Genomic DNA, 23,899 nt, shown 5'->3' on the forward strand with positions numbered 1-23,899 from the left:
GGCTAGAATCATGCACTGATTTGAGTACGTCTTGCTTACCTTGGGTAGACGAGCAGTCCCTGGTCCAGGCTGTATCGGAGTCTTTAGACTCACTAAGGAGGAAATGTCCTGCGAAAGAATTTAGGCCAAGGTCCCCGTTCCATGCACAACGCCAGGAGGCCCAGAGACTGTTGGTGGCTTGACAATTGTGGAGCCGGAATGAAGACCAAGATCTTTTGACTTATACCCATAGCTAAAGTATGGATCACTCTCTTTGCCCTTTTCAACCCTTCTCTCACTTCTCTCTTGGCACCAAGGTGTCTACAAACCATCACTGAGTCACTCCAAAAGCTGGTGGCCAAGGCCCAAGGACTCAGATGTTTATCTTCAATACAAGGCTCAGTGATGGTGAAGTTCCCCGGAGTGAGGTCATGCTAGATGGGGTGTCAGTAATGAAGTAGGGTTGGGGAGACAGCTGTTCGTAGGGTGGGCATGTTGCCATTCTATGGACTTCTGAGTTGGTCGGCTTGGGAGATAGTGCTCATGGTTATAATGTCCTTTGACGGAAAAGAGCAAATTTAAAAAGGCCATAAAGTTGAAGCAGACACTAGCTACTTATGCCACTCAGGATGAAACAAGACAGTCAGTCAGCCCAAAAGAAAGTATGTAGTTTTATACTACATATAAATTTTATTCCAGTGTTGTTTTGGACACAGCGGTTCTGTTTCCAGGAATTTGTTCGGGAAGTATGCTGTATGTGTTTTGACCCGTTTGAACTAATAAAAAAAAACTTTAAACAATTAGGGAGCAAGTTAAATAAATTATTGCACACTTGTATACAAACAAAAGTTCACAAACACAAACCCCAGAGAGGAACACAAAAGATTCCATCCAAGTGTGGTGGAGAATACCTTTGCTCCAGTGCTCAGGAGGTTGAAACAGCAGGATTGTGAGTTTGAGTGCAGCCTGGGATACCAACTGAAATGCTGTTTAAAAAAAAAAAATTACTCATGAAGTGAACCTTATTCCCCAGAGAGAGTAATTGGAAAACTGGAGAGAGGCACATTTGTTTTCCACTGTATGTCTTGGAGTGACGTGCGTTTGAAAGCCATACAAGTGTTTTACTAATTCAGTACCCTGCTTTCTGATAAAGTAAAAATAAAGTACTGTGTGGCAGTTCTTGCAGAATCTTCCTTTGCTGTTGTGGATGGGCTGCATCGGTTGGTGTGGCAGAGACTTCCGAAATTAACAGTGAACGCTCCACAATGACACACTTTATTTGGGGAAATAGTGAAAATGGAGGTTTGTTCTTCCATCATACAGTAGAAAGGAGCGGGGCATAGTGACGGGTCCTTCCCAGGTTGCATTAGTGAGCAGGAGCTGAGGTGACCTCATCCCTTGATCCTGGGCACAAGTTCCTCTCCTAGCGCATGGATAGAGTAGTTCCCAGGGGAAGGGAAAGAGACAGACGGAGTCTCTATAGCAGAATGGTTTTCAGGAAAGCTGAAGCCTAAGAGGGCTGGGGCTCTGACAGAAATGAAATTAGAACAAAATAGACACCTCGTGTGTTTCTTCAACAGGAAGTGGCCAGAAAAGCTCCAACCAGATTCCAAATGTAACTCTCGCAGGGCTGTGGCTTGAGAAATTTCATTTTTAGAGTCTGATGAAAGAGAGAGAGAGAGAGAGAGAGAGAGAGAGAAGGAGGGAGGGAGGGAGGAAATAAAAAGCAAGCAAGCAAAGGCCCTTGAGATGGGTCTCAAATGCACGGCTCAGAAACCAAAAAGCTGGGCATTACTAGCTCACGCCTGTAACTTCAGCACCTGTGAGGCTGAGGTGGGAGGACTGCTAAGGGTTTGGGGCAAACCTGGGTTACATAGGGGGTGGCAGAGTGAGACCAGGGTCACAAAACAAAACAGACACATTGTTTGAAGGAGTACCACAAACTGCTTTGCAGAATCCAGCTTTGAGGCGCAGGTAGGGAGAAGGCTTGCCACGTTTCTGCCAATGTAATCATGGGAGAGGAAAGGGAAAGTAAAGTCTCCACCCCTGCCCTGTGGCTGGGAAGGAAAAGCAGCGACCCCAGGAAGTGAGATGGGAGTGAACTGCATATGTGAATCGAGCTAGCGGCTGGGAAGAGACTCTGCTGCAGCTGTTTGCATCTGGAGGAGTTCTGTGCACTTGAGTAACACTCAGAAGAGAGCTCTGCATGTTAGGTCTACTCAACTCACACCTGGCAGATGCATTTGCCCACAGTAAACTACATATGTGTGCATACTCGTCTCTTTAATGATTTATAACTTCCCTGCCATGGGGACAGAGAAGCTGAGCTTGGGACCTGGGATGGTTGCAAAGTGTGCCACATGTGTGAGTTACAGGGTAAAAGTAAAACATGTTCTTAAAAAAAAAAAGTCAAAAGAAAAACCAATTAAAAAGACAGAGTCTGCCAGGCGGTGGTGGCGCACGCCTTTAATCCCAGCACTCGGGAGGCAGAGCCAGGCGGATCTCTGTGAGTTCGAGGCCAGCCTGGTCTACAAAGCGAGTTCCAGGAAAGGCGCAAAACTACACAGAGAAACCCTGTCTCGAAAAATCCCCAAAAAAAAAAAAAAAAAAAAAAAGACAGAGTCTTGCAATATAGCCCTGTCTGACCTTGAACCTGAGCATTACGTCATTCCATTGAACATCATGCTAGTCCATTTCATTAATACCACTATGCAGATTGGATCTAAGGTAGCAGCAAGTAGCCTCCATGTTTTAGTAAAACGTGTGTGAATCAGAGAACCAAACTCGTTGAAATGTCTGCTGTTCCAACACTCTAGAACACATCTCACGGCAAAAGGCAAGCTACTATTTCTCATTCCCTACCATGGTGGTGAAACACAATGCTTGATAGCCTTTGGAACTTTGGAGTGATATTTAGCCAACCCATTTACCAAGTAATCCATAATCCAGAGACCAGAGCGTAAAAGGTTTAAAGCAAGCCTGGTTTTAGTGCTAACTGTTCATCCATCTGGAGCTTCAGACCCAGCAGGTCCAAACGACCCGAAAATGAACAAATAGAGATTCTGCATGGAGCCTGTGGCAAATGCCAACAGAAGAATTAAAGCCTCCAAGGCTTTTGAGAAAATCCACACTCTGAGAAATACCTCATGGTCTGCTGCTAAATCTTGTGGAGACCAAGCCCTTTACCACGGGACTGGATGCTACTTGACCCAATGGGTCATAAATTGCATTAGTGGACATGGAAGAGAGGAGTCAGGGATGAAGATGTGGGAGGCACAAGATTTACCAGGGTAGTATAATAACAGTTCAGGTCTTCTGACACACTATACCCACAAGGCGGCAGCTGCCGCCTCCTCCTCCTCTTTCCTTTTCTCCTCCTCTTCCTCCTCTCTCTTCCCCTCCCTCTCCTCCTCCTTCTCTTCCTCCTCCCCGTCCCCTTTTTCTTCTTTCAATTTATAGCTTTGTCTGAAAATGGGGAAGGGTTCCTTGCAAGCAGCTGACTGGAAGGAAGAAACTTTGGCCTGGTCTACAGTTTATTCTGACCAACATCATGGCCCCAGTTGATTGTGTAAAAACCCTCAGCATTACAGCTTCAATCTCCCAATGAAACAGAATGTTCCTCAGGAGAGTTCCGAACATGACATTTGGTGTCTACTGTGTCTGAACTAAGTAATAACCAGAATTACGATGTACACTGCAGCGGTTAAGGGCAAGTATTAAAGGTCTGATGAGTAGTCATGGACTCGCAAATAGGTATGAAATAGACCTTACAGAGTAAGTAGAGAATTAGCTTAGGATCTCAGAATGTGAATCTGGGGAGATGCAAACACAACTGTACTCTAAGTGAATGCACCCCAGAGCTCATCTGTGGTCATGAGAAGTCATTTTGGAATATGTTATAAAGGAAACCTAGGTAAGAAAATGTTCACGTGATCAGCCGAGTGTAGGAAATGCCTGATGGAGGCTCCATTTGCAGTTCCTGGTTGTTCTGTGCTCTTATTGGTGGTGCCTGGTAGGAGACAGCTTGGCCCTGTGACCCTGAATTGGTTTCCTAATTGCTGCTGTGACTCTTTGTTACAAAATTAACACCATAAAATCACACGTATTTATTACGTTACCATTCTAGGGGGCTCAAAAGTCCAAGTTTAGTTTCACAGGCTGAAGTCAAGGTGTCAGCAGGGAAGATCATTCTGGAAGTTCAGTAGAGAGTTTGTGTTCCTGCTGTTTGCAATTTCTGGAACATGTCTGCATGCTGTGGCCTATGGCGCCTTCCATTTTCCTCAGAGGTGGTTGAGTACATCTCTCCCCAAGTTCCCAAGTTACATTTGCTTCCACATCGATTGGCGTTCCTGCTCCGTCTCTGTGAAGGCAGTGGACCAATGAGAAGTCTCTCCATCATGCAGTGATGTATCCACAAGGTTCTGGCAGCAGGAAGTAGACTCCTTTGAGAGGCCACTATTCTGCCAACTGGAAGCCTTGATCAGGGATGGCAATCAGAGTTCACAACAGTCCTCTACAGGCCTCTTGGTGCAGGGCAGCCATTGGCTATGATGGATGTCTTTATTTCAATGCTGCCAATGTCCTGTTTCCTTTTCCTATGATAAACTAAAAATCTGCTAATTATTGTCATTTGCGGTTCTGCTAAGTGAGTGAGCTCTGTTATAATTAATGCTGGCTTCCTTGTGCCACTGAACGAACAGCCAAAGAACAGGGTACTTTACTGGCTGCAATGTCTTTGATGACTGTGTTATTGACTTTTCTATTGCTGTGACAAACACCAGAACCAATGGTATTAAGAATATATTAAAATTTATATATTCTAGAATTGATTAAATGAGCCAGGACATCTCACAGCAAGTTCTAGATGGCCTCAGAGCCAGTTTTCTGAAGGTGGGCATTCAGCTTGCTAAGGTAACTGACATGGCTGGCTGCAGCCAGCTGATGGCATTTATGTGGTACATATAAAAGGGAGAGAAGCCACAGGAGTTCCTGTTCTGTGGCATTTGCGGTTATCCGGGAAAGGAGCCAATGTGTCCCGTCTCTTCAGAGATTTCTTTCTGAAACACGACCTGACACCTGACACGTGTGTCTCCATGTGTACTGATGGTGCCTCCTTTTTGCTAGGAGAAAATTCAAAATTTGTTGCCCATGTGAAAAAGAGGTACCTCATGTCGTGGTCATTGTCTATTGAATCCTCAGGCACTTGTCACTAGGACACCGCCTACAAAACTGAGGGATGCTCTGTAAGCCCCTCGAGCCACAGGAGTAGCCAGGCTCCCCTCCCTGCTGGACCTCTAGCTGCCAGGTTCCACGCACCGAACACTCTGACCTAACTGCTGGGCCCAGTCCCCATCCCACTGTTGCCCTTTTCTGGTGGTTGCTGCCTTTTAAGCCACAGCTGTCTGAATCAGCAACTGCTACTCCACCACTAGCAGCATCCATCGGTTAGGCTGCAAGGGCTCGAGCTAGAGGGAAATCTGTTCTCTCCAGCTCCAACTCTCGCCAAGCTAAGAAGGGAGAGCTAACTAAATCCCTATCCCTCTAAAGAACTCAGGATTCCAAGGTTAAAGCAGAATTCTGCTCTTCAGAGGCTAAATAGCAAGTAGCTCACCTCCTCTCCTTGCTCTCCTCCTCCAAAATGTTAAGTTGGATAAGGAGGCTGAAATTTTCTTGTACAAACTCAAAAGAAGTCAACCCAGGTTTCTCATCTTTATTAACAAAGCAATACACAAAACAGACACCAAGGACCGACTGTTAAACCACCCATGCTGAGGCAGGGATAGAACACAATTTTGGCCTTTATGATCAGAGATCTATTTGCATTATAGTTTTGTGTATTTCTGCGGATACACGATCATGGCATGTGTGTAGAGGTCACACAACCTGTTCCTCGGATGCTGCTCACTGGCCTGGTACTTGCAGATTTGGCTGGGCTGGCTGGCCATCTGTCTGTCTGCCTCTCCGGGCCTGGGATTACAAGCACCACCACTGTATCTGGCTGGACTGCTTTCTCTCTCTTTTATGTGGGCCCTGGAGCTCAAACTCACATCCTGGGGCTTGCAAGGAAGCCCTTCTCGGACTGAGTGAATTCCCCAAGGCTGCATTGTGGTTTCAGTCTCAGTCTGAGGACTGACACCATGGACAGCCGGGTATTTGATAATCTGATTCAGTTGCTTTTCCTCTGCCAGGAAGCTATCTTTAACATGGCTTTGAAGAACCTTCAGCTTCAAGTTTTTCTGCTCTTCAAATTTTTTTTTTTTGGTTTTTCGAGACAGGGTTTCTCTGTGTAGCTTTGCGCCTTTCCTGGAACTCACTTGGTAGCCCAGGCTGGCCTCGAACTCAGAGATCCGTCTGGCTCTGCCTCCCGAGTGCTGGGATTAAAGGCGTGCGCCACCACCGCCCGGCTCTGCTCTTCAAATTTTATCAAGTGATACCTGCTGGGTATGCAGACTAGGTAACTAGATGTCTGATCTTCTGTAACTGTTATGAAGACTAGAATTGAATGACGTAGAGTAGTAAAAACCACATCTCCTATCATAAAAGAAGGGAGTTCTAGGTCTAAAAATTCATGTTCAGCAAAGTAAGTCTGAAGCAGTCAATGCTGACCATTCAAAAGCTAAGCATTTTAGATGTAAGGTACAAGGAAATGCACGAAACCCCAAAATTTAACAACCAAGTGAAAAATAGATTTATTATTCAGATTATGGGGACACAGATATTTACATGCTTTGCAGAATTCCTTCTGGTGATGCAGATGGAGATAGAATATTTGTTTTGTTTTTTTTTTTTTGTTTTTGTTTTTTTTGGTTTTTCGAGACAGGGTTTCTCTGTGTAGCTTTGCGCCTTTCCTGGGACTCACTTGGTAGCTCAGGCTGGCCTCGAACTCACAGAGATCCACCTGGCTCTGCCTCCCGAGTGCTGGGATTAAAGGCGTGTGCCACCACCGCCCGGCAGAATATTTGTTTTTTAAAACCAACAAAATCTTAGAAGGCAAAACTGAATCCTATAAAAGAACTGCAATTATTGAGTTATTAGTGATGTCACTACTGGAATTGCTGTTAACAAGAACTGGAGCTTTGGCTGTAAGAGCGAGGACCTACCTCCAACATGGTGCTGCTATAATCACGAGACCAGAAGACTGCACACAGAGAGCTAACTATGGAACAGATGGCTTATTTTTTTCTTAAATTTGAGACCAACTTGCTTTGTAGCCTAGGACAGTCACAGACTTTTGAGACAAAGCCTCGTGTAATGCAGGCTGGTCTCAAGCTAGGTATGTAGCTAAGGGTGGCTCTTGCACAATCTCCTGAGTGCTAGGATTGCAGGTGTGTACCACCACACTCGGCTGACCTTGAACTCTGGATCCCCTGCCTTCACCACTCTTAGGTGCCAGGCTCTGCAAGACGCTCTTGAGGGGAAGACAGCCAAAGTCTCTTCCAAATCTAATTAGAATGCATGATTTTAACCTTAACCCACAACTGTATGCTCTTTCTGGCTTGCTTTGTTTCTTTACTGTGGAGAATGATTTCAGACTTCTGAAAACTTTATTAATGCCAGGCTGCAACAAAGACAGACGAGGTTTCCTATCTATAGTCAGCAGGAGCTGGAATGAACATGCTGTGTATGGACTCGATCCTAACTAGTTACTACTGTCCCAGGAAAGAGGCCATGGGGTCATCTGGCCTCTGTCGTTTCATTCTGTAGGCCTCCATTTCTTCTTCAGTGGGCTCCCGGCTTTCATAGATGCTGTTGTAAGGCCGCTTCCGCTCATCAATCTGCATGATCTCCTTGACATGAAGAAGGCGGGCCTCCTCTGCATTCAGTGCCTGTGGTGAGAGGTGAAAAATAAGTTCCTCAAATCTCTATCACATGGCTTTTGTTCAAAAGAACAATAATCCTTCTGTACACTGTATCACTATATGTCACTATGATTGGTTTAATAAACAAGCTGAACAGGATAAAGTTAGGTGGGAAAGCCAAACTGAGAATGATGGGATGAGGAAGGGCAGAGTCAGAGGAGATGCCAGCCAGCCGCCAAGGAAGCAGGACATGTAGAAAATGAGGTAGCAAGCCATGAGCCATGTGGCAAAGCATAGATAAGAAATATGAGTTAATTTAAATGTAAGAGTTAGCTAGTGACAAGCTTGAGCTATTGGCCGAGCATTTGTAATCATTAAGCCTCTGAGTGATTGAGAGCAGCTGTAGGACAGGAAAACTCTGCCTACAATGAAAGACCCCGTGGAATATGAAGTGTTATATCAAACCCCACCCTGTCTGAAAGAACACAGGAGTCAGCTGTGAAATGATTACTCGTTACTATTGGCTCATTTGATAATTTCCATAGAGAATAAAATGTTTGATGACATTTTTTAATCAGTTAAAGAAATTCAGTTGAGGGATGGCAAGATGGCTCAGTGGGTAAAGGCAATTGCTGCTAAGACTGATGACTCAAGTTCAATCTCGAGAATTCACATGAGGGAAGGGAGAACCAGCTTCTGCCAGACGTCACAAAGTACCTTTTTCAGTTTCTCGTGCTTTCTGTCCTCGTCATCGCTGTCGGAACTGCTCTTCCGGTGTTTCTTCTTCTTCTTTTTCTTCTTCTTCTCTTCTTTTAGTTTTTCCTGATGCAGCTGACAGAGAGAATTGAAACACCCCGTGAACACAGAGCTCTGGCACAAGTTTGATCATCCCCACCCAGGACTTAACAATTCAGAATGGAGGATTCCAGACTGACCTCCATGAGGGTCTGAGGTTTCTTCACAGAATCTTCTCCAGTTGCATCATTTAGAATACACTCCTCCGAATTCTGTGGGAAAAGAAATAGACTCTGAGTTGAAGACTACAGTTACGAATCATTTGAAGAACAGGGTAGAATTTGAAGATATGTTTCCTGCAGGGTTTGGCTGTCTTACACCTTTAAGAACTAGAGGACAAGGGCTGGGATGGAGCTTGGTTGCCAGAGTCCTTGCTTAGCCTGTAAAGCCCTCAGTCCGTCTCCAGCGTCTCCTAAAGCCAGGCCTGAGCACAGCCTGTAACCTCAGCATCTGAGAGGTGGCAGCAGTACAATCACAAGTCCAAGGTCACCCTTGGCCAGAGTGAATTCACTGTTAGCTAAGCCTACTTGAAACCCTATCTCACTCCCCTACCAATCTCCTCCAGAAAAACAACAAACAAACTAACCAACCAACAAAAACTAGAGAATAATTACTTACAACACTCTCCTTCCCAGCTTCTCCAGTGCAATAGGAATACTTGAAAAATGAGTGACAACATTTATATCCCCACCGGCCTTCTTTCCAGTAAGATCCCCAGATGTGCTGCAGAGAGAGACACAACAGAGTATTGGAAAAGGAGCCTGAAATTAGGGACTTTACCTGGGTGGTAGTGGTGCAAGTCTTGAATCCCAGAACTCAGAGACAGGCAGATCTGAGTTCGAGGCCAGCCTGGTCTACAGAGTGAGATCCAGGACAGCCAGGACTGTTTCACATAGAAACCCTGTCTCTTGGGGGTGGGGGAGAGAAAACCACCAACAAATAATCAATACAGACTTGATTGGACTTGACCAAAAATACAGTTTTCAAAGTATTTCTTGTGAATAGATTTTTAAAAAGTAAGGAAGGGGCCAGTGAGATGGCTCAGAGGGTAACTTGTGTCCAGCACATAGGCTGGTGGGCCTGAGTGGAACTCACATAAAAGTAGGAGAAAACTAACTCCACTAACTTAACCTCTGCACATGTGGGTGTGTATGTGTGAGCATGCGTGTGTGTGCGCGCGCACACACACACACACACACACACACACACACACACACGAGTAAAGCCAAATGAATTAAAGAGTTAATGTCAGCTTCTGAGATACAATAGGGTAGCAGGACAGTCTAAACTTCTCGTTTTTAAGAGATATATGATAGTGTTTATAAGTGAAATATCCTATCTGCGATTTCCAAATATTTCTACCCAAAATTAGTATATACAATATGTGTGTTTATCTACATACTAGTGTACATTCAAACCTAGACAAAGTATACATCGACACCAGACAAAAGTGTTTTGATTTTAGGTAAGCATGCAGGTGAATACAGTAATATTTTTCATTTTTCATGTAGAAAAACCTCATAAAGCAAAGCTAAAATGCCAACAACAACAACAAGAAAGGGAAAGCAATGGTCGGCGGCCAGGATATTGTGTGAGAAACAGTAGAGAGCTGAGCACTGACCGTGTGGTTATGGATCTTCACATCTTCCTCATACTTGGAGCAGGCGACAGCCCGCTCCTGGCCTTTAATGACTGTTCCATGCCTGGAGTACTCCACATAGTCTTCTGTCTGGGCCAGCAGCAGCTCAGCTGGAGGAGCATCCAAGTGTTCTTGGCCACCATACTAAAAGGGCAATGGGCATTATTAAATCCATTGTATAACAAAGCTTTTATATCATATCTTTATGAAAGGGCTCATTTTCAAAGAGAATAAATGAACATTTTAAAACTAGCTTTCCTGATGAAACAGTGAAAAAGCATTACTAATTCTTCCCATTTAAATAAGAGGTAACTGACGTTGGTTTCAAGACGGCTGTAAGTTCCTCTTTCTTTAGGTGCATGTCTGATATCCTTTGTCTCATGACTTTACTGGTTCTCTCATCAGGAGATGGAGTCAATTTCTCCATCCCTGGAATCTGGATGTGACTGTGTTAGCTTCTTCCACCAATGGGAAGCTAGCAAATGTGTTGAAAGCAAAGGTGTGCTTTGTGCACTGGGGCACACATTTTGTCACTATGCCCCAGAACCCTAAGAAAGTATTTTAGAAATCTGAGCCAGGATATGAGAAGACCAGACTATGAGATGCGGTCTTGAGCAGTCCTGTATCAGGGGACCCAGGTGATACAAAGAAGTGTGAGAAATAATGAACATTTATCTTAAGTACTACATCTTGGGGGCGGGGCATGACTGCTGTAGAAGTCTCTACCAACTCAGTCGGCGGAAGGACACGACTATGCCTCAAGGGTTAGAAGGGACTCTCCCTACTGTGTACCAAGTTTAATGCTTCTTGTGCAGAAAGTAAAGTCGTTTTTTTAGCGGTACCTTTTCCAAGATGCTTTCTTTCTGCTGCTCCTTGAAGTCTTCTTTTTTGACTTTGAAGGACTTATACAGCAGCTCTAGTTTTGTAGGATCGGCCTGGAGATGCACTTCAGATCCCTTGTCATAGGCTTCCCAAGCAAACACTAGAGTAATTCAAAGCATCTCAATGAGTTGTGCATTTTGTTTTAAAGCAAGCTTTAAGTAATTGCTAACAGTGCCTCCCCATCACCCCTCCCTCTTTTCTTTTTTGTCTGTAGGCTTTTTCTTAGAGAGTTCTCTCAAACGTGTGACAATCCTCCTGTCTCAGTCTCCTAAGTAATAGGGTCATAGACATATGCCAACATGCTTGTTTTATGACCCCCAATTTTGTTTCTTACATTTATTTATCTGGGTGTGCAAATGTATGTGATCACTCATGCCATAGAATGCATGTCAGGTAAGAGGATACCTTGGTTCTCCCCATCCACCATGTAGACACTGGGGACAGAAAGGCTTGATGGCAGGCACCTCTAGCCACCGCTCTGGTTCTCGTCCCTAAAGCTCATATAAAAAGCCTTGGTGTAGAACTAATACTTACACTGTGTTTGAGCCATTGAAATGGTATCTCCTGTGTATCTAACAAAGTTATCTCCAGCGTAACTCACTCTGTAAGCAAACATTTAAAAAGCTGTCTCAGAAATTGTTCCCCATTAGGAAAAATCCATTCACAAAATCAAACTAGAAAGCATTAACTCCCCCACTCCCACTCTGAAGTCTGTAAATTTAACTGGATACTTACTCATCTGGATTCTTTCCGGCATTGGCATAAGGATTCTCTCTCATGGCTCTAGTTTTTGGATCATAATAGGCAGAATTTGGATCTAAGTTTCTCAAATACTAGAAGAAAAAATATTTAAAGACTAAATTAGCATTTATTTATAGCAAGAAAGGGTTCAGCAGGGCAAAGGAGTAGGTTCTGATAAACCCAACATCCATGTATGTTTCTAGTATGGAAAAAGAACATGATGCTGTCCTTTGGAGTGACTCTAATCAGGCCAATCAAACTGTACAGACACTGCACAAGCAGAGGAAGGTGTGGAAACATCATAGGTCGGGTGACAAGACTTACTTTTGCAATATCTTCGCGAATCCTGAGATTCCGAACAGTAATGCGTCTCTTAGAGTCAAAATTCTGCCCGGGCATGTCAATGTCATCCGCGTATTTATCTTCATCTTCATCTTCACTGTTATGATCCTTTTCCTGAAAGGAAGAGTGAGGAATGAGAAAACTAAGCAAAAAGTCGCAGCACTGAGTTCTTGATTTCCTTTCCCTTTAAACAAAGGCTTATCTGTGTAATTCAGAGCTGTTATTATGACTACAATTACCACAAGCCACTGAATCGAAAAAGAGCAAGCAGCCAGAAAAGACAAGCATGTATTACCATCTGAGAATTGGGTTCCTCTTCTCCCCACTGATGTTTTGGAGAATTCTGCATTAGGAAAGAAGGAAAACCATTTGTAATTCTTTTTCACTTAATTTACTGATTACTTAGCACTTTAAAAACATATAATATAAATAGGTATAGATGAGTGGTACAGTGTGTGCCTAGCATGCACCAGGCCCTGGGTCTGATCCTTAGCACTGAAGTAAAGGAGGGAGGGAGGGAAGGAGGGAGGGAAGGAAGGAGGGAGGGAGGGCCGGAAGGTTGGTTGGTTGGATCATTTCAATTCAATAAGCTCTCATACTCCTCACTTGTACTGAACATATATATTCTGACACAAGTGTGCAATTGTGAACACTTAATTGTATTAGTGTCTACAAAACCAGAAAACATTTTATTGATATAGGATGTCTTTCATGTGTACGTCTGTGTGTGTGCATATGCAGACGTGTGTGCGTTCCCTTGGAGGTCAGAAGAGAACACTGGATTGCTTGGAGCTGGGTTCACAGGCAGTTGGAAATGGGGATGGTGGGAACTGAACTCAAGTGCTCTGCAAGAGCAACAATTGCTCTTAACCACTAAGCTACCTCCCCAGCCTCTTGCTATAGGATTATCGTCATACAAAGTAACAGGAAGTTTAAGATGATCAAAGGACCCAATAAACACTCATTTCCATTTGTTTAATCATTAGATGCATCACGTTCATTAAACCTGACTAGTTTTCTTTTTATTTATGCAGTACTGAGTCAGCACATGCCATTGTGTATACGTGGAAGTCAGAGGACAACTCCGTGAAGTTAGTTTTCTCCTCCTATCTTTATATGGGTTCTGGGGCTCAAATCCAAGTTGCCAAACTTGCATAGCAATTGCCTCTTCCCATTGAGTCATCTCACTGGCCCCAAACTTCACTAGTTTTTTAAGATCAAGTCCAAATAGAAAATGCTGTCAGGATGTATGGTAGGACTCTCAGCTACCTCTCCAGTACCATGTCTGCCTGCCTGCTGCCAAGATGATAATGAACTGAACCTCTAAAACCATAAGCAATCCACCCCAATTAAATGTTTCCTTTATAAGAGTTGCCATGGTCATGCTGTTTCTTCACAGCAATAAAAACCCTAACTAAGACAGAAGTTGGTACCAGGGACTGCGGTATCCCTGTGATAAGCCTGACGACCATGTGTATGTTTGGAGGAATCTGGACTTTGGTACTCTGGGTTATGAAAGCAGTGGAATGCTTTGAGCACTCCTTAATGGGCCATAACAGTAGGAGCATGGAAAACAGAGGTGCTAAGAGTTATTTGAACTGTTGGGGGCTCACTCAAGAGGTTTCGGAGGAGAAGAATTTTAGTATGTTGCCTAGAGATTGTTCTTGTGATATTTTGGTGAAGAAAGTGGCTGCTTTTGCCCTTGTCTGAAGAGTCTGTCTGAGGCTAAAGTGAAGAGTTTTCAGCCTAGTATAGACTGTCATGTGGATATTAGTGGTAATGCTAATGAAGATTTAGAATGAAAAGGAGCAAGCTGAGCAGAGTAAATTATAAAAAGTAAATTTTGAGGAGAAAAAGAGCCAGAAAGTGGAATGGCACTAAGACCTGTGTTCAAGGAGAAACATGGATTAAGAAATGGAATAAAGGGAGTGGTGACCCAAGGCAAGATTCAACCAACTAAGTTTCCAACTTGTGGAAAGAAACTAAAGAAAAGCTTAAGAGTTAGGTGTGGTGGGGCACACCTTTAATCACAGCACTGGGAAGGCAGAGGCTGGTGGATCTCTGAGTTTGAGGCCAGCATGGTCTAGAGATTCAGTTTCAGGACAGCCAAGCTTAGGTAGTGAAGGACAGAAAGCTGGTGAAGATGTGGTTGAACAAGGGGGCCAGTACCACCTCTGCCTGCACACCACCATGCTCCCTGTCATGATGATAATGAACTGAACCTTTGAAACTGTAATCTAGCCACCCCAATTAACATTTTCTTTATAAGAGTTGCCATGGTCATGGTGTCTCTTCACAGCAATAAAAACCCTAAGACAGGATGTTTGTAACCTGGGTTTAAACCCCACCACAGCACATATGCAACAAGTCAGAAAAAGAGGAACCTGGTATTATGGGTCTTTTTCTATGATTGTCTTCTATTTTTTTTTTCCCATATATTGCTGTGGTATGTCTTTCTGTATGCTGTGAATATGTGTTACTCTGACTGGTTGATAAATAAAGCTGCATTGGCCTATGGCAGGTCAGGATAAGGTTAGGCAGTACATTCGAACCGAAGAGGAGATGAAGAAGGGTGGAGTTGGGGGAGATGCCAGCCCACTGCCCAAGGAGCAACAAGATGCCTACAGATCGGTAACCCCATGGCCATGTTGCAACATATAGATTAATAGAAATAGGTTAAGTTATAAGAGCTAGCTAGCACAAAGCCTGACCCATAGGCCATATAATTTGTAAGTAATATAAGCCTCTGTGTGTTTACTTGGGACCAAGTGGCTGAGGGACAAGGGTGGGAGAGATTTGTCCCAACCGTGGGGCTGGGTAGGACACAGGAAAACTTCTGACTACAATATATCACTAAGATACATGATAGCTAGTACTGTTAATGTGGTCCTAACAAATGCTATTTTAAGAGTGAAGGCACAGTATATGCAGTGCATCCCTGCAATTCCAGTGCTCAGAAGATGGAGACAGGAAGTTCAGTTCCTTCCTTATTGGAGATGCAGTCTTATTCTACGAGTCATTTCATTGTTTTAAAGCAGTAGTTCTCAACTTTCCTAATGCTGCAGCCCTTTAATACAGTTCCTCATGTTGTTGTGACCCCCAAGCATACAAATATTTTTGCTTCTATTTCATAACTGTAATTGGCTACTGTTATGAATTATAATATAAACCTCTGTGTTTTCTGATGGTCTGAAGCAACCCCCATGAAAAGGTCATTCAAACACCAAAGGGGTCATGACCCACAAGTTGAGAACTACTGCTTTAAAGAGTCTGAATACTTGTATCTTTACTTACGGCTTGTTCCACTAATTTTCCGGAGGCTAACTCTTCTTGCAGTTTCTGAGCTTTCAATGTTCGTTTTGCCTAAAAGAATAGAGACATTTAAAATTTACTTACAACATTTAAAGTGAGTGATTTTAGTGCTTTCAGAAATGGGCATTAGAGCGCCAAGCGTGGCTAGAGGAGATCCTGCTCAAGAGAAAAGAAGAGAAGAAAGAGCGGGCGGGCGTTAGACCCTTGCAGGAACAAGCCCTGATGTAAGCAGAGCTAGGTGGCAGCAATGGTAAACTGCAGAGCAAGTCCTGACAACAACGGTAGATGCTGCTGCCTCCCGGCGACTGACGGACCGTTCTCGGGCAGGTTCAGGTTACTACTATATATTTCAATGCTCAAGAAAACATGAAATCCAGAGCTTTATGTGCAACTGCATGATCTTGCCAGGCATGGTGGCACAAGTCCATAATCCTGCATAATGGAGGTAGAGGCTCAGAACCATCCTTGACTACATAGCTATTGAGTTATAGGGAGCTCAAGATCAGCCGGGGTTACATGTAACCCTTACAACTGAAAACAAAACAAGACAGAAGCTGACCCCCAAACAAAACTCATGACTTTAAATATAATCTGCAATTTCTTAAGAAAAAAAAAAAAGCAGAATAGACTACTATTTTGAAGGAATTTGGATAAGAAGGTAGAATCACTGTTTAAACAACAACAACAAACCAAAAAAACTGATGTTAGATTAAAATCCAGTTTTCTGAAATAGGTTACCTAGTCTGTGTAGCTTTGGAGCCTTTCCTGGAACTCACTCTGTAGCCCAGGCTGGCCTGGAACTCACAGAGATCTGCCTGCCTCTGCCTCCCGAGTGATGGGATTAAAGGCGTGCACTACCACTGTCCAGCAGGTTACCTATTCTTACACGGTATATGAGAGTACCACAATGCAGTCTTAGACACAAGCTGTAGTCTGCACACCTTTAATCCCGGCACAGGATATTTTTAATCCAGAGACAGAGATAGGCAGATCTCTGTAAGTTTTAGGCTAGCCTAATCTGCAAAGTCAGATCCAGGTAAGCCAGCGCTACATAGTAAGACTTTGCCTCAAATAAAAAAATAAATAAATGAAGAAGATTTGGATGTCAGCCTGTTCTTACATGTCTAGCACCTTTGGTCACACTGGGACGAAAGAATAAAAGATGCAAGAAATGGCTGCCAGCCAAGCATGGTGGCACTGGCCTTTAATCCCAGAATCTGGGAGACAGAGGCAGGAGTTCAAGGCCAGCCTGGTATACATAGCAAGTTTCAGGACAGCAAGAACCATATAGAGAGACTCTGTCAAGGGAAAAGAGAGAGAAACTGCTGCTAAGCAGAGCACCACACTGTTTTCACCACTGAATTAGACAAGCTACTCTAAAAAACGACATATCTTCACAGTGCCAAGACTCGGAAAGCACTGTCAGGTTAGACACACAGCAGAATGCATCTTCTCTAGGGAAGCAGGAAAGCAGGGGACTGGCTCACCAGGTCAACTTTGGCGTACTCCTCAACGATTTTCATGTGCTCTTCTGGATTGTAGCCGTTCCATCGGTCTCTCTTCCCGTCATAGTCAAACATCAGCTGAGGCTGGATGTGCTCATCTGGAGCGATGTCAGTGCCTGTGAATTTAGCTCCAACCCGCCGTGGCCTCTGAAAGACAGCAGATCTTTCCTAAGAACTTGCAGCACAGAGGAAGATTTCATGCAACTTTTACAGAGTGGGCGTGGACATACTGTGAGGTTTTTAGTCTCAATTTTTAATTTTCAGGCAGTCTTTGGGCAGGAAACTTTGATGATGCTGGACTAATTTCATGCAAACTAATTTTTATTTTTCTAAAATAATTTTAGGAAAACAGAAGTTCTCTGACAAGGAGAAAACAAAAGCCTTGCTGACAGTTTCCCAACAGGCTCAGGGCTGAGCTTACCTCGAAGCAATCTTTCTTCTTGTGTGTCATGGCCCCACAATTTTCACATGCCCCCTTTCGGTATTTGGTAGTTATAGAATTCTATTAAAGGACAGAGACAAACAAAACAGACATCTTATTTATCAGTCATTTAGAAATAACTTTGGCTCTCACTATCGTGTCTACTGAATGATTTTATTTGTTAAAAAGAAAACCAGGTAGGGCTTCATGTTCTGAGATGACCAAGTTTAAGGATTTCAATTCATGTAAGAAGAGACTGTAACTAACGTACACACTGTGAATTTCAAACTAGGGTCACATAATTCCTTCCCACTTTAAACAGCATCACACTAAAGATTAAGTTCTTCACACAAAATCTCCACCCACAAAGGGACACACAGGTTGCCACATACCTCCTTTACACCTCTCTTGTACCATTCCCCAGAGGAACTGAATTGCTTCTGTTTCTCTGGCTGTGGTCTCTGATGCTTTAAAGTGGGTCTCTTTGATGGATCAATGTACCATGGAACCGAAGAAATGTACTGAGGAATATGAGGGTTGATATCTCTGTAATAAAATGTAAGTAAAATTGTAAAGCAGAAAGTTTGGAAATGACATTTCAATCACGAAGGCAGTGGGCACAGAAGCCAAGAACAGAAATCCTGCCGTGGGAAGGGGAGGGAAGACAGTTGCTATCTCCACTAACAGAAGAACTGAAAGTAAAGACAGAATTTATATTACAGTGAGGAACATCCTAACCAAGATGCTGAGACTAATGATACACCTGGACGGAGACAGAGGGAAGATAGGAGGGATGAGAGAGCTCTCTACCAGAGCTAGAAGTTGAACTAGTAACTAGTGTCCATGGCCAACTGATTAAAATAATCACATAGGCATTACTATTCAGAGATGGGAAGAACTCAAAATAAGAAGATAGAAAAGGAGCTGCCCGGGTACTACCAGAGTGAAAAGGGTAAAAAGGGTAATTGCTATTCATTATAAGCTCCCCAGTATTATTTGACTACTAAACCATGTAGATATGGGTTTGAGAAAACAAAAGAGAGGAATACAAATCTGTACCTAGTAAAGGACAGTTTCCTACCAAAGCAAAGGATGAGAGCCTGATGACGTGGGTATGGATTGGAACAGATCATGCAAGAAACAACTCACTTCCCCTCTTCGTCAACTTCTGCAGGGGCATTGCCCAGTTTTCTCTGTTCTTCTAGCTCCTTCTTTTTCCTCCAGTCTTCTCTGGTCATCTTCTTTGGCTCCTCCAAACTCATCTCTTTTGACCCCGACAGGGGGGTGGCATTAACCGTATCTACAGCTGCCGCCGACATGATGAACTGGCTTCCTCTGAAAAGGGAAGGGATTTTTTACAGTAAAGGAGGCCTTCAGGAATACATTCACTAAGACTACTAAACCATGTCCTAATGATACACACTGTGAGTTTTATCAGGGATTCTCGCTCCTTCACTTTTTTCTTCTCTCTTACTTTTCAAACTTTTTGTGGTGTTGTGATCAAAACTGGGTCCTTGCACAAACTAAATAGCAGTGTCTAGTCTCATAAGTTCTTATTCTTTCCATAGTGCCTGTAAAGGTGGGTTTCTTTACATTTTTAAGTTACATTTTATTTATTGTGTGTGGAGGGGTGGGGCAGGGATTGAGTATGCCATGGCATGTATGGAGAGGTAAGAGGTCAATTTGTAGGAATAGGTTCTCTCCAATCACCATGTGGGTCCCAGGGATGAAACTCAGGTCATCAGGGTTGGCAGCAGATGCCTTTACCTGCTGAACTATCTCACTAGTTCTAAGGGTTTCTTTTTCTTCCTCAAAAGGCTCTACAAACTGGGCATTGTAATATACAACTTCAATCCCAGTACTTGGAAAGCAGAGGTATGTGGATCTGGTACCTGGTCTATGTACTGAACCCATCCATGGCTAGCCAAGGCTACATAGTGAGAACCTGTATCCAAAAAAAAAAAAGTCTATATATTCTCAGCACCAGTTCTCTCAAAATTCCAATTTACAAATGGAGAAAGCCATGTATATAAAATTTCAAATTTCAAAGACTTTAATACAGATATTCCTAAATTAGCCCTCCTGTAAAAAAATTTTCTACCAGTAAAAAAATTACAGAGCCCATCACTGTTTCCAATGAAGGCCCAATGCCTTAACAATTACCAATGTTTAGGGGCTGGGGATGAAGCCTCAGTTGATAGTGTTTGCCAACATGCAGGGAAGTTGGATTCCCCAGTTCTGCAAAAACCAGGTGTGGTGGTACACACCTGTGATCCAGCAATCTGGAGGTTAATACAGGATCAGAAGTTCAAGGTCATCCTTAGCTTTACAAGGAGTTCAACAACAACCTATAGTTATAGTACATAAGACCTTGTCAGAAAGAAATATAGATGGGTCCATATTCAGAGATGCCTAGCAAAACACACACACCACCTATATTCACGGGTCTCTATTTCTATACCTCTGCACTCCTTACCCCCGGTCCCTCTGACTTAGCTTCTGTTCCTAACCATGCCGATGAAACCTACCACTACCTTTACGAAATTAATATTAATCAATGTGCTAAATACCCACTTGTTGCACAAATTCCTAAATGGTCTTTTAATAAAAGACCTAGAGCCAGACATTGAGGTAAATGCTGAGACATCAGAGAGACAAAGGAACAAGCCACTAGAGAAACTTCTCACCACGACCAAATCCTCAGGCTGAATGGAAAGCGAGATACTATCTCCACGAATCCTCTGACTGAAAGTCTCTGAAAAAGCTCTAGTTACTGTCTCCTCATGCCTTATATGCCTTTCTCCGCCCAGCCATATCACTTCCTTCCTAGTGCTGGGATTAAAGGTGTGTGTGCTTCCCAAACACTGGCAGCAAAGGCATGAGATCTCAAGTGCTGGGATTAGAGGTGTGTGACTCCCTGCCTGGCCCTGTTTCTTTCCTAGACTGAATCAATCTTGTAGAATATTTTAAGGTGTGTTACTTTTATGTTGCATTTGTTTAACTCTGTGAAGCTGTGTTACTGTGCCTGTCTAAAACACCTGAGGGTCTAATAAAGAGCTGGCCAATAGCGAGGCAGGAGAAAGGATAGGTGGGGCTGGCAGGCAGAGAGAACATATAGAGGGAGACATTTGGAAAGGGAGAGTGGAAGGAGCCAGCTACACAGCCAGCAATAGAGTAAGATTTTAAGATTTACGGAAGAGAAAAAGAAAAGCCCAGAGGCTAAGATAAGGAAAGCTGGCAAGAAGCTAAGCCAAGCTAAGGCCGGACATTCTTAAGTAAGAACAAGCCTCTGTGTGTGTTTATTTGGTAGCTGGGTGGTGGGCTCCCCAAAAGAGAAAAAGAGTAAAAAACCCCTAACAATACAATCTCATGTAGTCTAGGGTGGCTTTGAACTCCCTCCCGAGTGCTAGGATTAAAGGTGTGCGCCACCACTGCCTGACCTCTATGTTTAATCTAGTGGCTGGCTGTCCTCTGATCCTCAGGCAAGCTTTATTTGATACACAATATGTCACCACACGCACTGGACATTTTCAGCTCTGCTCCTTTTGTCGTAGATTCTAATTCCATGGCTTCTGGAACATGTTACTGGTTACTCCTGTACTCTTCTCCTGTTCTAGACTCCTTTGTGGGCTCATCTATTTTACGCATTTATTCAGAGACTGACTGATTCCTTATGGTATAGCAGAGCCTCACTCATCACTCTAAACAATACCAGTTTCCAAGGATTCAGGAGGAACAGTAGCCCACTGCTGGGGTTCCACATTATTTCTCTGCTACAGAATTTTCATTTGATCTTCAAACCCACATAACCAATGGTTTATGGCATCTCTACCTAGAAGCTCAACATGCCTAAAACTCCTGGCCTCCCCTGTGAAATCCAGGCTCATTTCATTGACAGCTCTTCTTTCTATTTCAGCTTACTAACAATTATTTTTACTTTCTGGATATCACTGCTATTTACCTATTCCTTTCATATTGAATGCTACCACTTTAGTACATGTTGTAATTTTTTTTTTTGAGACTTACCAGTCTCTTCTAATTCGGCCCAATTAATTTTTTTCATACTACAGTTTAATTTTTCAAAACACATATCTCATCACACGCCCCATTGCTCAAGCTCAAAACCTCTCTAAAGCAGTATGGTCCCAGAGAAAACTAAATGCCAACAATATAGGTAGTTCTTTGGTTCTGAGTAACAATATTAAAGAAATAAAAAGGGCCAATGGTGGTAAATGCCTATAACCCAGGAGGATCGTATCTTCAAGACCAGTCTGGTCTACATAGCAAGACCCTACCACAAATGTGTACAAAAGGAAATAAATCAACTTTCATTGAAATTTCTTTCTCTCTTTTTTCTTTTTTTGTGTATTGAGACAGGGTTTCTCTGTGTAGCCCCAGCTGTCCTAGAACTCATTCTGTAGATCAGGCTGGCCTCAGACTCACAGAGATCTGCCTGCCTCTGACTCCCCCAGTGCTGGGATTGATTAAAGGTATGAACCACCACCACCTGGCAAATTTCTTAACTAAATATTCCTCAACTCAGTGTAATTTCAAATTCAAAAAACTAAAAAAAAAAAAAAAAAAAAAAGAAAGAAAGAAACAAAAAAAATCAACTTAGTTTTGGTTGTGAGCCTAGCCTTTAACGGCTGAGCCATCTCTCCAGCCCTCAACTTAGTTTTAAAAGCTGTTATGGGTTTTAAACTTATTTGGACCAGTCACATTTCCATTCTCAACAGTCACTAGCAACTAGCAGCTACCACAGTAGACAGCTATGAGCCAATGGATGCTGTCACTCCTACTCTAAAAGCCAACCCTGACAACATCAGCCAAGGTCTAGTACCTGGTTTCTAGCCTCAAACTGATTGACTCGCCCTCAACTCCTCCTACTCCCCGGTTTTCTTAGCCTTTGGTCAATAGATATTTACACTACTCTTTACCAATACTAAGTGCTTAATGACCAGAAGTCAATGATGCTGTTCAAAGTGCTCTCTTCTGTGTTTGACCCACTGAAAATATACATAGATTTGTTTGTTTGTTTGTTTGTTCTGAGACAGGATATCTCACAGCCTAGGCTGTCCCTGAACTCACTATGTAGCAGAGGATAAACTTCTGATCCTCCTGCCTCTATCTCCCAAGTACTGGATTTATAGGTATGTGCCACCACCATGCTTGGTCTTCTGTAGAAGTTTTTGCAAGGGGCAAGAGAGATGGCGTAGGAGCTAAGAGCATCTACTGCTCCTGTAGAGGACCATAATTCAGTTCTCAGCACCTACATAAGATGGATCATAACTGTCTGTAACTCCAGCTCCATGGGATCCAAGAAGACTGCACATGTACTTACAAGGGCACATACCCACCCTCCTACTTATACACATAATTAAAATCGATTTAAAAAATAAAAATAGAAGTGTTAGAAATCAGTGGTAGCCTAAGTATACTGGGAGGCAAAAGAGGACACTTGTAGATTTAATCGTCTTCGTTTTAACAATTATCATTTCTTTACCATATATACCGTCACCTAATCTTCAACAGCAACCCTATTCTACAGCGAGGAAACATGTTCGGGGAAGTTAACAACTCCAGCCAACAACACATCAGAGAGAGAGAGAGATCTCAAACCCAAACCTGACTTTATTGTCGGTCCTTTAAATCATGTTACACACCACAGGACACTGAATGCAGGCCTGCCACATTCAAGATTAAGACAGACTGAAGTATTGTTGTCATTCGATTACACTGTTCTTCGGAGGGGCCTACAGGTCGGAAGAGTGACAACTCCCACTCACTGAATGCAAGATAGACATTCTAATTTGACCCTCACATCACCTCCCCAAAATCAGATCAGGCCATTAACGAGAAAACTGAAGCTCAAAGGCATTCGTCTGGGGTCAGAGGGGTCAGCCTGGGTAAGGGCCGCTCAGGATGTCCGCCCCACTGTGGCCAGGACTCGGCCCTCTGTCCTCGGCTGGACGCGAGGGTGGCGCCTGCGTCCCGGGCGGTAGTCTGTCTTCCTCCGGGTCCGCGGTCACCGGGAGGAGTCACTGCAGGGAATGCCCGCTCCCCGAGGTCCCCAGTTCGTCCGCTCAGTCTCAGAACCCTAACTTACCCAGTCCCGGCACAGACCACGCCAAAACCATCCGCCACGAACGAAGCGAACCCGTAATGTTTACTTCCGGGTTCCCTGCCTTCTTCCGGCAGCCCAGCAATAACTTCCGGAAGGACGGCACATGCGCATTTCCAAGTGCTTGGCGAAGGCTTTTTTTTTTTCTTTTCAAAGAAGACCGCGGTCCAAACAGGTAGTTCGTAGTGCACCCTGCAGGGAGATGTTGGCAGTGCAGCTTTCTGCCCCTTGCAGGGAACCCTATGTTCCTTCTAGAACAGTAGAATTTTAGCAAAACTGTTTACTGAAGAAACCCAAAAGGTAGGCGTAATGGCGCACGCCTTTAATCCCAGCAGAGATAGGCAGATCTTTGAGTTCCTGGCC

General features: G+C 43.6%; 1 protein-coding gene across 1 annotated transcript; it reads right to left on the bottom strand.

Moving 5' to 3' along the window:
- Window positions 1-5,675: 5,675 nt before the first annotated feature.
- On the bottom strand, window positions 5,676-23,641 carry Slu7 (SLU7 homolog, splicing factor). Its single transcript, XM_052758446.1, has 16 exons — window positions 23,522-23,641; window positions 18,565-18,750; window positions 17,808-17,961; window positions 17,416-17,496; window positions 16,977-17,141; window positions 15,472-15,540; window positions 12,473-12,520; window positions 12,160-12,291; window positions 11,830-11,927; window positions 11,629-11,696; window positions 11,055-11,194; window positions 10,195-10,356; window positions 9,192-9,296; window positions 8,714-8,785; window positions 8,496-8,609; window positions 5,676-7,805 (listed from the first exon to the last, which is right to left on the bottom strand). The coding sequence occupies exons 2-16, from the start codon at window positions 18,732-18,734 to the stop codon at window positions 7,626-7,628; spliced, it is 1,758 nt and encodes a 585-aa protein (XP_052614406.1). The 5' UTR covers window positions 18,735-18,750; window positions 23,522-23,641; the 3' UTR covers window positions 5,676-7,625.
- Window positions 23,642-23,899: the final 258 nt, after the last annotated feature.

The sequence above is a fragment of the Peromyscus californicus genome, unplaced genomic scaffold (assembly GCF_007827085.1).
Source record: "Peromyscus californicus insignis strain IS unplaced genomic scaffold, ASM782708v3 Scaffold_3__1_contigs__length_106647218, whole genome shotgun sequence".
In the NCBI taxonomy this organism is placed as follows: domain Eukaryota; kingdom Metazoa; phylum Chordata; class Mammalia; order Rodentia; family Cricetidae; genus Peromyscus; species Peromyscus californicus.